Source organism: Microcebus murinus, chromosome 21 (genome assembly GCF_040939455.1).
Source record: "Microcebus murinus isolate Inina chromosome 21, M.murinus_Inina_mat1.0, whole genome shotgun sequence".
NCBI classification, from domain to species: domain Eukaryota; kingdom Metazoa; phylum Chordata; class Mammalia; order Primates; family Cheirogaleidae; genus Microcebus; species Microcebus murinus.
This window is the reverse complement of record NC_134124.1, coordinates 34,972,451-34,985,570: the sequence shown is the minus strand read 5'-3', so window position 1 is coordinate 34,985,570 and position 13,120 is coordinate 34,972,451. Positions and strand designations below refer to the sequence as shown.

General features: G+C 36.9%; 1 protein-coding gene across 2 annotated transcripts in view; it reads left to right on the top strand.

Moving 5' to 3' along the window:
• Positions 1-13,120, top strand: part of UBTD2 (ubiquitin domain containing 2) — a 59,591-nt gene that overhangs the window by 33,728 nt on the left and 12,743 nt on the right. Inside the window, exons 2-3 of one of the 2 annotated variants that reach the window (XM_012765495.2) lie at positions 733-780; positions 5,371-5,607. In XM_012765495.2, the coding sequence (XP_012620949.1) occupies positions 733-780; positions 5,371-5,607 (285 nt within the window). The remainder of the gene's footprint in view (positions 1-732; positions 781-5,370; positions 5,608-13,120) is intronic. The other variant, XM_012765496.2, reaches the window with a different exon arrangement.

The following is a 13,120-nucleotide window of genomic DNA, read 5'->3' as shown; positions in this document are numbered from 1 at the left end:
ACATTTCCCCAGCCTAGGTACGACATGGAATGGTGTAATGGAAAAAGAGCTCTGGACTTTGAATTTAGGCATCTGAATTTTAATACTAGCTCTTTTGATCTTGACCAAGTCATTATCCTTGTTAGGTCTTAGTTTCCTCTCTGTTGAATGGTAAGTTTGGATTGTACTATTCAAGGTCTCTTCTACCGTTAAATTCTCAAATAGAGATTTGGATATGGTATTGACTGTTGGAATTTTAGGCATTTTAATCTCCATATCCCTATTTTTATTTTGGCAGTTAGTTGCTTTAGGTAAAGGGAATGTATGTATTATGTATGTATGTATGTATATATAGTGCATTCTAAATTTACATGAGAATAAAATATTTTGCAAGTATCTTTTTAGATGAGTGCTGTCTGTTATCGGGTTCTGTACTATCTAGTCTGAATTCCAGAGTGACAGAAAAATTTCCTCTCCATTTTCATGGTCTTATGGGGAACCTGTGGGCCTCAAGGCCACATGTGGTCCTCTAGATCCCCAAGTGCTGCCCCTCAACCAAATCCAAATTTCACAGAACAAATTTATTTTAATAAGGCATCTTATTAATCCCTTTGAATAAAGGGATTTGTTCTGTGAAAATTTGATTCAGGCAAAAGGGCACACTCAAGGATCCAAAAGGCTACAGCATTATTTGAAACAACATTTTATCCTTTGACAAAATATTAATATTTAAATATTCAATTTTTTCCTCAGGCTGTTGTATAAGGGAAACCAGTGCTTCCAGTTTTGAATCTGTTAAAGGTATTGCTTGTGTTATTTTCTTGAAATGTTTAGCTTATCCATGCACTATGGCCTCTCCTTTTCTCATTTGAAGAGTCCTAGCATCAAATCAGGGTTTCCAAAGAGAAACAAGAACAGGAAAACAACTATAATTATACTTCATTTTGAAGATCATTGTTGTTGATTAATAAAATGTCAAAATAAGTTTTTGGTAAAATATTTTCAATTGTGTAGTAAAAATATTTAAGATTATGTGTTTAGATCTGAGAAACAAGTCTTATCTGGATTTTTTTGTGTTTCAGATCTACTTATTTGTCACAAAGTAGGAAGAAGTGTTTAAAGGTTACAAGGAAAGATAGGAGTAGGTGAATACGATTAAGAGGCTTCTGAGAAGAAAGTGAGTTCTGGGCATGTTTTTGAAAAAAGTATTATGTGCAAGTTAAAACTTTTTTTTTTGAGACAGTCTCACTCTGTTGCCTGGGCTAGAGTGCCGTTGAGTCAGTCTAGCTCACAGCAACCTCAAACTCCTGGGCTCAAGCAATCCTTCTGCCTCAGCCTCCCAAGTAGCTGGGACTACAGGCATGCACCACCATGCACGGCTAATTTTTTGTATATATTTTTAGTTGGCCATTTAATTTCTTTCTTTTTTTTTTTTTTTTTTTTTTTTTTGTAGAGACAGGGTCTGGCTCTTTCTCAGGCTGGTTCAAACTCCTGACCTTGAGCAATCCACCGGCCTCCCAGAGTGCTAGTGGTATTACACACGTGAGCCACCATGCCCGGCCAAGTTAAAACATTTGATTGCTTTGTTAAATTTTTATTTCTTATATGTTAAACCATAGAAGAAAACCAAGGATGGTTGGTTGCCTGCAATTTAAGATATAGAAACAGAAATTTGGCGAATAAAAGATACTTCCTGTCTTTAAATTCTTCACTGTTAGAGTACAGTACTTAGCTCCATATACTGTGAATGATACCAAGCAACTCTCTTTTTTGGTATCAGGAGTCAGAAGATAATGCAACAGATAAAACTGAAAGTTCAAGAGCATAAAATGTAATCTAGTTGAGTGTATGTATTTCACATCTTATAATTTAAAATGTTTGACTTGGTACAGACATAAGGTACTTGGCTGCTAGGCCGATCTCTGTGTAAAATACTGTATTTTCAGAAATACAGGTTTGTGGAACCACCAAAAATCAAAGTATAAGGTTTCTGTGAGCAAATTCCTAGAAAATGTATTTTGATAAATGCACAGGAAGTACATGGCAATCATGGAACTTTTTTTTAATTAAGGAAGGGAGCCAGGTGTAGTGGTGCATGCCTATATTCCCAGCTACTCAGGAGACTAGGGCAGGAGGATTGGTTAAGCCCAGGAGTTCGAGGCTGCATTGAACTGTGGTCACACCACTGTACTCTAGCCTGGCCAAAAGAGCAAGACCTTGTCTCAAAAAAAAAAAAAAAAATTAAAGAAGGGACTTTGTGTTTAGTTCTTAGAATGTCAGATTCTGTTCAAAAATTACAAAAAGAAAAAAGACTTACCCTGTACATTTTTCATAAGTATTTAAAGATTTTTTTAAATTTCATACAGTACCTCGAAGTTCATTTTTACTTATTTAACAAACATTTATTTGCAGTTTTATTGTATATCATTTATTATTATAGATGCTTTACAAATATTAACTTATTAAGTCCTCATAACAGCCCTAAATATTTTCATGTTTCACAAGAGGATAGTTTAAATGCTCTTCTTAAATGCTTATTTTGTTGTTGTTGTTTATCTAACAAAGGTAAGTTAGGCAGGACACCTCATTTTGTTTAACATGAAGCTTGTAACCTCAGATTTTGTAACAAAAATTCACCACTGCTTAGTGGTTTTGCTAAAATAAAGTTGTGTTGCAAAGATTTAATCATTTCAGTAATGGACATTCTATAGGCAGATATTCTATGTTATATGTATGTTTATGATATAGGAAAAAGAGACAAACAGAAATAAAAGTAAGCTTTTCTTCATGTCACAAGCATTTATTTTGTCTTACTTTGCAGAGTACTATGGAACATTTGACAGCATATAGATTTGAAAATGCATTTGGAATGATGACTCTTGAAGAAGCATTAATGTATCATCTATCCTTTTTATGGAACTTTGTTCTTGTGCTTAGTATAAATAGAGGTGAATTAAATCTACCTCACATCTGTAAGGAAGATGCTTTTACTTTTTCCAAAGTATTTTGTACCCTTATTATAAGATTGTTTTTCTGTTGGGTTCCTCTGTTTCAGGGCCTCTCTCAATTTGCTTTAGTTTTATTTTCTGAGATTGTGGAGGTTTTGTTGTTTGCTTGTGCCTTGTGATTCTCTCATAATAATAGGAAAAATTATACCAAGTTATCTGTCTGGTACATTTAATACGTATAAGGCTAGATAATTCTCTGGAATTACTCAGGTAGGCCCAAACTTTATTCAAGTAAGTATCTACCTACTTACCATGTCCTCTCTTCTACTTCCTGCACAGTAACCTGAGTGTTGTCCATAAACTGTTTCTAACTTATCTAAATAGTAATGTAGCAGAAAATAAATACCTTGCATTTCATCTTGTTAGTGGAATCCATGGGTGGATTATGATTATTGGATGTATTCTGAATACTTTTTAAAGAATTACACTCTATCTGTGTTTATCTGTATTATTTGGAAGACACCAGGAAAAGTCGTTAGTATAGATTGTTTCTCACGTTTGAATTAAGCCTAATAGTCACATCTATGTAGTGTTACCCTTAATAGACATTCAGTATATATTTGTTGATTAAGTAAGGAGACTTGGATTCTGTTTCTTAGTTCTGCCACTAAATGGATTGTTTTTCTATTCTGGCCATACCCTTTTAGAACTCATCTGTTTTGCATTTCACTAGGACAAGTAGAGGGCCAAAAATATTTGAGTTAATGCTGAATGATTTAAGTAGAAAACAGCTAGTGGTGGCACGGTGTACCACCCTGAAAGTGGGAGGACTGAAGAAACCTGATGTGGCCGCCTTCAAGTGGCCAGATTGGGCTAAGAGAGTATGGTTTAATCTGTGTGTCCAACCAGACACACTCTGCAGCATTAGTTGGTCCTGTCATCCAGGAGTATAGCCTGGATCCGGCATGGATTGCCCAGGGGCTGGAGTCATCTTATTTTCTTTTTTGCATAGCCCAGATTTCATTTGTCCTTGGGCCAAATGAGGGAGTAGCTTAATTTCATGGATGCTTTACACCCATTTTGAGAGTAATTTCTTTTAAATTGGTATTCTTTCTGTAATTAAATATAGAACACTGAATTTTGACACACACCCTCTCTTCCCACCCGCTCTGTCATTTCTTTCCCACCTACTCTCTCTCTTTATCTTTTCATGCAGCTTTTCTTTAAAAGACAGGGTCTTGCTCTGTCGCTCAGGCTAGAATGCAGTGGGGCCATCATAACTTACAACTCACTGCATGCGGCCTTGAACTCCTGGTCTCAAGAGATCCTCCTGCCTCAGCGACCCAGAGTGCTGCGATTACAGACATGAGCCATTATGCCACCTGTCCTCAGTTTTCTTTTTACCTCTTCTCCCATCTATCAAATTATTTCTTATCTATGGCTCTGTAGGTCAGTATGACCCATGGAAATAGATTAGTGATCATATATATGTCCCATAAGTATCTGGTGCAAAGACTTGTTCTAGCACTACTACTATGTAACATTCTCTAAGATGTTGCCACTTAGGGACAAAGGGAGACTTGCCCTCTCAGATTTCTTCTCTTGGGTTGAAACTAGAGCAGGGTATTGTAGTTCTGCTCCTTATGGTTGGAACCTTATTCCTTGGCCAGTATCAGGCTTATGTCTTCCATTCCTAATTCCTCCCTAAAAGTGAAGTACTGATTCACCCTCTCTCCTAGCCCTTTGTAAATTATCTCCTGTTTGCATTTCAGAGAAAGGTATTCACAGTTCCTTTATCGAAGTCCAGAAAGGGGAAGTTCCTGCTTCCTGGTTTCTTGTGTCCAAAGGTCCTGAGATTCAAGCTACTGTTGCCATTGGTTTTCCCTGTGTATCTTGTCTCTCTTTTATGGTATCTCTTGACTCTTATACCCCGCCATTATAGTCTGTTGAAAAACTTACTACTATTCTTCTAGGCAGTTCTTCTAAAACATACAAAAACTTCTATTGTATTTTTTAAAAAGATATTTAGTTTTTTGAGCAGTTTTAGGTTCATGGCAGAATTTAGAGGAACGTACAAGAGATTTCCTTTATACTCCCTGCCCTCACACACGTACAGCTTTCCCCATTATCAATGTGCTCCACTAGAGTGGTAAATTCATTATAACTGTATTTCTTTTTAGTCATCCTTTGGAGAAGGCATACTGAGTGGAAAAGAGCTACTAATTTTTAGAAGTTTTTCATAGAGCCATCTTATGTTTCCACTTGCTCTTGTAGTTCAAAATGAGTTAGGGGAATTTCAGAATGGAAAAATTAGCTAGTAGGCAAAATTCTAACTGTAGTTTTGGTGAAAGAATCCAAAAGCAGATTCCAAATGACCAGATAACTTTTGATACATCTTTTGTAAATTTTGGTTCTGATCTCAGTCTCTTATTTTTCTTCTCAGTTGCTTTAGGTCGTAACCAGCCTTTGAAAAAGGAGAAACCAAAATGGAAAAGTGATTATCCTATGACAGATGGACAACTGCGCAGCAAGAGGGACGAATTTTGGGATACTGCACCAGCTTTTGAAGGTCGTAAAGAGATTTGGGATGCCTTGAAGGCTGCTGCACATGCTTTTGAGAGCAATGATCACGAACTGGCACAAGCAATCATTGATGGTGCAAACATAACATTACCACATGGTAGGTTTTGGTGTTCTTCAAGGGCAAAAGGAACATGATCAACTTGTTTCTAATGGCAAGAAACTGAACGTGAAGGGTTTTTTTTTCCCCTTTCTGTGCGCTATTCTAACTTTTTAAAAAAAGTAGCAGGAATTATCATTCCTTCTTGTTTCTTTGTATATCTTTTAGCTGGAGACAGGTTTTACTTTATGTTTATATTTTTATGTTTCTTTAATTCTTCTTAATCTCAGAAAAGAGAACATTTGATAATCTGTATCTTCTAATGTCCATGTAATTTAGTTCTCCATAAAGACCTCTTCTCTTCAACCCCTAGCCCCACTGAACTGCCAGCCCCATCCCCCCACCTTTCCCACCCCCACCCCATCCGTCTATTGGAGCTTCTACTTCACTGGTTTCCTACTATCACTAGAGATACAGTCTCAATTTAGATTTTACAAACTGTGGAGACTCAGAGGATGCTCATTTAATCATTATACTTTCTCATCAAGCCTATTTTTAGCATAATAAGCAAACCTGAACTTAGAAGTGGGTCCCACATGTTTTTAAGGACAGTTTTCTATGACTGTAGCCTTGAGCATTATTAGAAACTTGTCTCTTTTTTTTTTTTTGAGACAGTCTTGCTTTGTTGCCCAGGCTAGAGTGAGTGCCGTGGCGTCAGCCTAGCTCACAGCAACCTCAATCTCCTGGGCTCAAGCAATCCTATTGCCTCAACCTCCCGAGTAGCTGTGACTACAGGCATGCGCCACCATGCCCGGCTAATTTTTTCTATATATATTAGTTGGCCAATTAATTTCTTTCTATTCATAGTAGAGAATGGGGTCTTGCTCTTGCTCAGGCTGGTTTCGAACTCCTGATCTTGAACAATCCGCCCGCCTCGGCCTCCCAGGGTGCTAGGATTACAGACGTGAGCCACCGTACCGGGCCACTTGTGTCTTTTGATAGGAGTGTGATTCTAAGGATAACTGTAAACTTTGAATGTTTCAAGGGATGCATCTATGCTGGACCCATGCACATACTTTTGGTCTCCTTGATTAGAAAAATTTTCATGTGCTGTACTGAGATGTAGGTGGTAATTTTGCATTTATATTCTTCTTTTGATTTCTGTATTAGTACATTTATTTTTCTCTTCAGTTTTTCAAGTTAATATTTTTCTAGGTTGTCTTTTCAAATCCATATAATAGATAACCACTTAAATTTCCTTGCAGTTTTGTTCATTATTAAACCTTCATTGCTTTTTTCCCCCAGTATCTCCCTTTGTCTATATTCTTAGGGGAACAGTGCTTTTAATTATTTAATCATCTGCTTTATGTCCTTTGACTCTGTCAGATAAAAGATATTTATCTTACTATCCTTGCCAACTTTCCAAATCTCCATTAATTTCTGATTAATTGTGCTTCCAAAAAACATTCCTCTTTTTATAGCTGTCTGTTCTTTGTTATGAAAGCTTATTAGCATAGGCTTGTATTACTAACATTTATTGAGCACCCACTGATCACTTTTTCTACAAATATATAAAAATGATTGCTTCTACATTTGCAGAATTTATGATAGAATGCCCTTTTAGTATGACTTTTTTTGTTGTTGTTGTTGTTGAGACAGAGTCTCACTCTGTTGCCCAGGTTAGAGTGCTGTGGCGTCAGCCTCGCTCACAGCAACCTCAAACTCCTGGGCTCAAGCGATCCTACTGCCTCAGATTCCCGAGTAGTTGGGACTATAGGTGTGTGCCACCATGCACGGCTAATTTTTTCTATATCTTTTTAGTTGGCCAGTTAATTTCTTTGTATTTTCAGTAGAGACGGGGTCTTGCTCTTGCTCAGGCTGGTCTCAAACTCCTGACCTTGAGTGATCCTCCCACCTCGGCCTCCCAGAGTGCTAGGATTACAGGCATAAGCCACCTCGCTCGGCCTCAGTATGACTTTTTAGTCCTGATTTTCATGGATAGTCTCTAAATTCTAACATGTGATTAGGGGTTGGAATGTGGGGATGTTATCTTATTCCATTTCCCTTTATCAGTTCTATAATTATTGTCTTCAGATACTACCTTTATATAATATAAAGGGAAGGGCCTTCCTTTACAAATAGTTATCTTCCTTCTCTTTTTGATGTTTATATTCTATATTTTTCAAGCAGAATATATGTTTGTATAGGCCTGCAGGTGGGTGGAAGAAGAGTCATGTATGTTTGATTGTCTTAATTTAGAAGCCTGAGATCCAGACCTTGGAACTTTGAATTTCTTACTTCATATTTAGCATAGTTACCTGCAGGAATATCTGATTGTGTTTTATAAATTGTGGCCTTGTTTAAAAGTTCACAGAGGCTGTTCAAAAGTTCAAAGTAGCTCTGTTTTATGTAAGGCAGGGGCTCATTCATATCCTATTGGATCTAGGCTCAGATCTCTAAAGATTCAAGTCCCTGGCCAGGTACAGTGGCTCTCAGCTGTAATCCTGGCAGTCTGGGAAACCAAGGTGGGAGGATGGCTTAAGGTCAGGAGTTTGAGACCAGCCTTAGCAACATAGCAAGACCTTATTGCTACTAAAAATAGAAAAATTAGCCAGGTGTTGTGGTGTGCACCTGTAGCCTCAGCTACTTGGAAGGCTGAGATAAGAGGATGACTTGAGCTTAGGAGTTTGAGGCTGCTGTGAGCTCTGATGATGCCACTGCACTCTAGCCTGGGTGACAGAGCAAGACTCTGCCTCAAAAAAAAAAAAAAAAAAAAAACTCAGGTCCCTCATTTCTGCTTATCTGTATAAACTGTCAAGAAATATAATGTCACTACAGCTTTACCAGCCAACAGATGAGGGAGAATTATTCTTGGAAATTTGAGAACATTGGATGGGCCTCTACTCCCCGTCAGTGTTTAAGGAATATTTTCTGTGTAAACGTGAAAGAATCAAGCTGACGTCCGAGCTTTCTTCTTTCAAAGCTTTGTGATAAGTTTCTGGCTATTAATATTATTGTCACTAGTATCCTTGATCAAATTTTTTTTTATGTATATATTTTTAGTTGTCCAGCTAATTTCTATTTTTTTAGTAGAGACAGGGTCTCACTCTTGCTCAGGCTGGTCTTGAACTCTAGAGCTCAAACAATCCACCCATCTCAGCCTCCCCTAGTGCTAGGATTACAAGCGTGAGCCACCGGCCTAATTTATATATAATTTCAACCATATTTATATGTTATCTTCCTAACGTAATAATATAAAAAGTTCTTGAAAATGTGTAAATGTTGTTTGTATATCTTGTTATGTTATCTGTTCTTTTACTTTAGATTATATGCTCAAAAAAAGCAAGGATTGTGCCTTTTTTGATTTAAGCCATATTTAGATTCTATCAGTATTATTTTCCTCTTATTATCAGTGATATAATAATATCTTTAGTTTATTAATTTCAGATGGCAACTGGGGAGAGTTAAGAGGTAACTTGATGGTGTAACTACCTGGAGATTTTATAGGTACATACGGTATATTTTCACTTCAAAAGTTATGACTCATATTGAGAATATGAACATATGTATTGTAGAAAAAGCTCCTCATGTGATTCTGATACCAGGTATCCCTTTTCCATAGCTTTACTGTCTTTTAAGATTTATTTTTCATGATTTGCACAGCATATTTTTACTCATTGTCTTAACATTTTTAAAAGCTTGTTTCCTTTTTCTTACTGGTTGCTATTTTGCCATTACCTAGAAATCCTAAAAACATTCTTAATACAGTATTTTACCACTGGAGCTAGGTTATAGATTAAGAGATTTGCCCAAATAAGCATAAACAGGATAATAAAAAAACAACAGTTAGTTTTATTAGCGACACTTTTCAGAAGGTGGTGCATAATGACTATTCAGTAATTTCTGTTAAAACTTGTTCAGAAACAGTGTTCGACTTGTGGAGGTGAATGCTTAATGCTTTTTGTAATTATGTAGAATATTTTAAAGGATTTTTTTTTTTTTTGAGACCAAGTCTCACTCTGTTGCTCGGGCTAGAGTGCCGTGGCATCAGCCTAGCTCACAGCAGCCTCAAACTCCTGAGCTTAAGCGATCCTCCTGCTTTAGCTTCCCGAGTAGCTGGGACTACAGGCATGCGCCACCATGCCCAGCTAATTTTTTTCTATATATTTTTAGTTGGCCAATTAATTTATTTCTAATTTTTTAGTAGATATGGGGTCTCACTCTTGCTCAGGCTTGTTTCCAACTCCTGACCTTGACCAATGCTCCTGCCTCTCAGAGTGCTAGGATTACAGGTGTGAGCCACCACGCCCGAGTTAAAGGGATTTTTGAAGTGCCTACCACCTTCCTTTACTTTCTAGTTTTCTAGAAAGGCAGTTGTTTATTTCTTTAGCATCTGCAATTATCTATTTCTTAGAATGAGAGTATTTTCTCTAGCATGTTTCCCTGCAATTCAAATGTAAAATCTCCCTTCCTTACTTTCCTTCAATAGATGGAGTATCTGCTCACTGTTACTGAAATAGAAACTTTTCTGTTTAGAAACAGAAATTTAAGGTGATTAACTCCAACTTTATTCTTTCTTTCTTTTTTTTTTTTTTTTTTGAGACAGGGTCTTGCTCTGTTGCCTGGGTATATATAGTGTAGTGACATCATCATAGCTAACTGCAGCGCCTCATACTCCTAGGCTCAAAGTGATCCTCTTGAGTCAGCCTCCCAAGTAGCTGGAACTACAGTATTCTTACTTCTTGTAGATAAATGTTGCCATTTGTTCAGTTTGGCTTTTGTTTGCTTGCTTGCTTGTTTTGTTTTGTATTAGTATTTATTTTATTTTTTGAGACAAGAGTCTCACTCTGTTTCCCAGGCTAGAGTGCCATGGCATCAGCCTAATTCACAGCAATCTCAAAGTCCTGGGCTCAAGCGATCCTCCTGCCTCAGCCTCCCGAGTAGCTGGGACTACAGGCATGTACCACCATGCCCAGCTAATTTTTTCTATATATTTTTAGTTGGCCAATTAATTTGTTTCTATTTTTAGTAGAGATGGGGGTCTCGCTCTTGCTCAGGCTGGTCTCGAACTCCTGACCTTGAGCTATAGTCCCGCATTGGCCTCCCAGAGTGCTAGGATCACAGGCGTGAGTTAGTATTTATTTTGAAGAGAAATAAGATTGAAGGAGAGGGGAAGCAACACTTAAAACAATAGTGAGTTATATATAATTTGACAATATGAACCAAGAGCCATAAAAGTGTCTATACCATACTGTAAAAATTTAATTCTGGGGAACTTAACCTAACAATTTAATTCAGAATATAAAAAAAGCAACATATACATTATTTATTTATTTATTGCTAAGTTATTAGTAGGAGTTAATACTTGGAAGAAATCTTTTTTTTATTTCACTAGATTTAGGAGTACAAGTGGTTTTTGATTACATGGATGAATTGAATAGTGGTGCATTCTGTACTTGTCATTTGAATAGTGGACCCAATAGGCAATTTTTCTTCCCTTACTTCCCTCCCTTGACTTTTGAGTCTTTATTGTCCACTGTATTTGTATGCCACCGTGTACCTGTAGCCTTCCCTTATAAGTAAGAACATGCAGTATTTGGTTTTCTATTCATGAGTTACTTCATTTAGGATAATGGCCTCCAGTTCCATCCAAACTTCTGCAAAAGACATTATTTCATTCGTTTTTATGGCTGAGTAGTATTCCACAGTGTGTATACACCACATTTTCTTTATCCTCTCATTGGTTGATGGGCATTTAGGTTGATTCCATATCTGTGCAGTTGTGACTTATGCTGCCATACAGTTTGGCTTTTAAAGTCCTGTTTGTTTTGTCCTTTTTTTCATGCTTAGGGCTATGGGACATAGAAAAAGTTAATTTCTTAAAGACCTTTTAAAATTCTCTTCTTTTCACAGAGTTTGTTACGTAGGTGGGAAAGGAGTTGTCCAGAATGTTTTTCCTTTTTCCTAGTCATTTTTAACTCAATATATTTATATATAATGCACATTTAATGTTTTTTTTTTTTTTTTTTTTAACACACTGTCACTGTAGGAAAAAAATTTTTTTCCTTGGGGCCATGGTGTTTTATTACAAAATAGAATTAAAACTTCAAAACAAAGTGGTGGCTCACGCCTGTAATCCTAGCACTCTGGGAGGCCTAGGCGGGCGGATTGCTCGAGGTCAGGAGTTCGAAAGCAGCTTGAGCGAGACCCGGTCTCTACTAAAAATAGAAAGAAATTAATTGACCAACTAAAAATATATATACAAAAAATTAGCGGGGCATGGTGGCGCATGCCTATAGTCCCAGCTACTCCGGAGGCTGAGGCAGTAGGATCACTTGAGCCCACGAGATTGAGGTTGCTGTGAGCTAGGCTGATGCCATGGCACTCACTCTAGCCTGGGCAACAGAGTGAGACTCTGTCTCAAAAAAAAAACAAACCCAAAATGGTCCTTTCTAATTTAATAAAAAACTTGTTATTTTTTATTGTTTTCTGTGCGTGAGTTATTTGCAACTTGAAAAATAGTTCACAAGGCTCCCAAGGTAAAGAGACTTATGAGTCTCTTTTTTTAAAAAGAGACTTTTTTTAGTCTCCCAAGGTAAAGAGATTTTATAGAATACTTTAAAATGTATACTTCACGAGACCCTGAGCTCAAAACTAGCACGAGTTAAACACAACTCACATGGCAGTCAGTGTGTTAAACTGAGGTACTTAATAAGTAGCATAAAAAGAACATTATACATGCAGGGAGCCAACATATGATGAAAAGAACACTAGACTGAGAATCAATAATAATAAAATACTGAAAACTAACTTTTTGAATATTAATGTTATTTAATTCTCATACCTGTTAAAATCACCTACAATAATCCACATTTTACACAGATGAGAAAGGTTAACCATAGAGAGGTTGCATCATTCTTCCAAGGTATAAGTCATGGAATTGGAATTTGAACTCACACCTTAGCAAGGATAAACTAAAGCAACTCAGTACCCTGGATGAGTCATTTCATCACTGTGTTGTGTAAAGTGATTACACAAATGATCTTCAAGGTTAATCTATGTCTAATGTTTTAGGTCCCTTGCACACTTTATAGAATACTTTAAAATGGTATACTTCTGTTAGGGAAGTATACCCTATTCTCATAAGACATAGGTAGGAAATGAATAGGTGTAGGCCTTGTTTCTGTTTCCGTCAGGTATGTCAGAGGCCTGTTATCTGTGAATTTTGGTTGCTTTAAAGGACCCTATAAGAATTTGTCATTTAATAAACTTAATTGATAAGCTAATTGATAAAAATAAAGCTTAGGAATGAAGGCAGGAAGATTTTACGTGGGAGAGTGGGGATTTGTGCCAGACTCTTGTAGTGTTTAGAAATGAAACTGGACCTTAATGAAGGATCTAATGACTGCTTAATCATAAATTAAATGTTAAATCATTTTCTTCTCTATCCTCCAAAATGATTTAGAGTTATAAAATGTAAATTTATCTACTCCCTCTGCTGCTGTCACCCTTTTTCTTCATTAGAGCAATAAATGCCTGAAAATAGCTAAGGTAGGAGGTGGCCCTGAGTCAG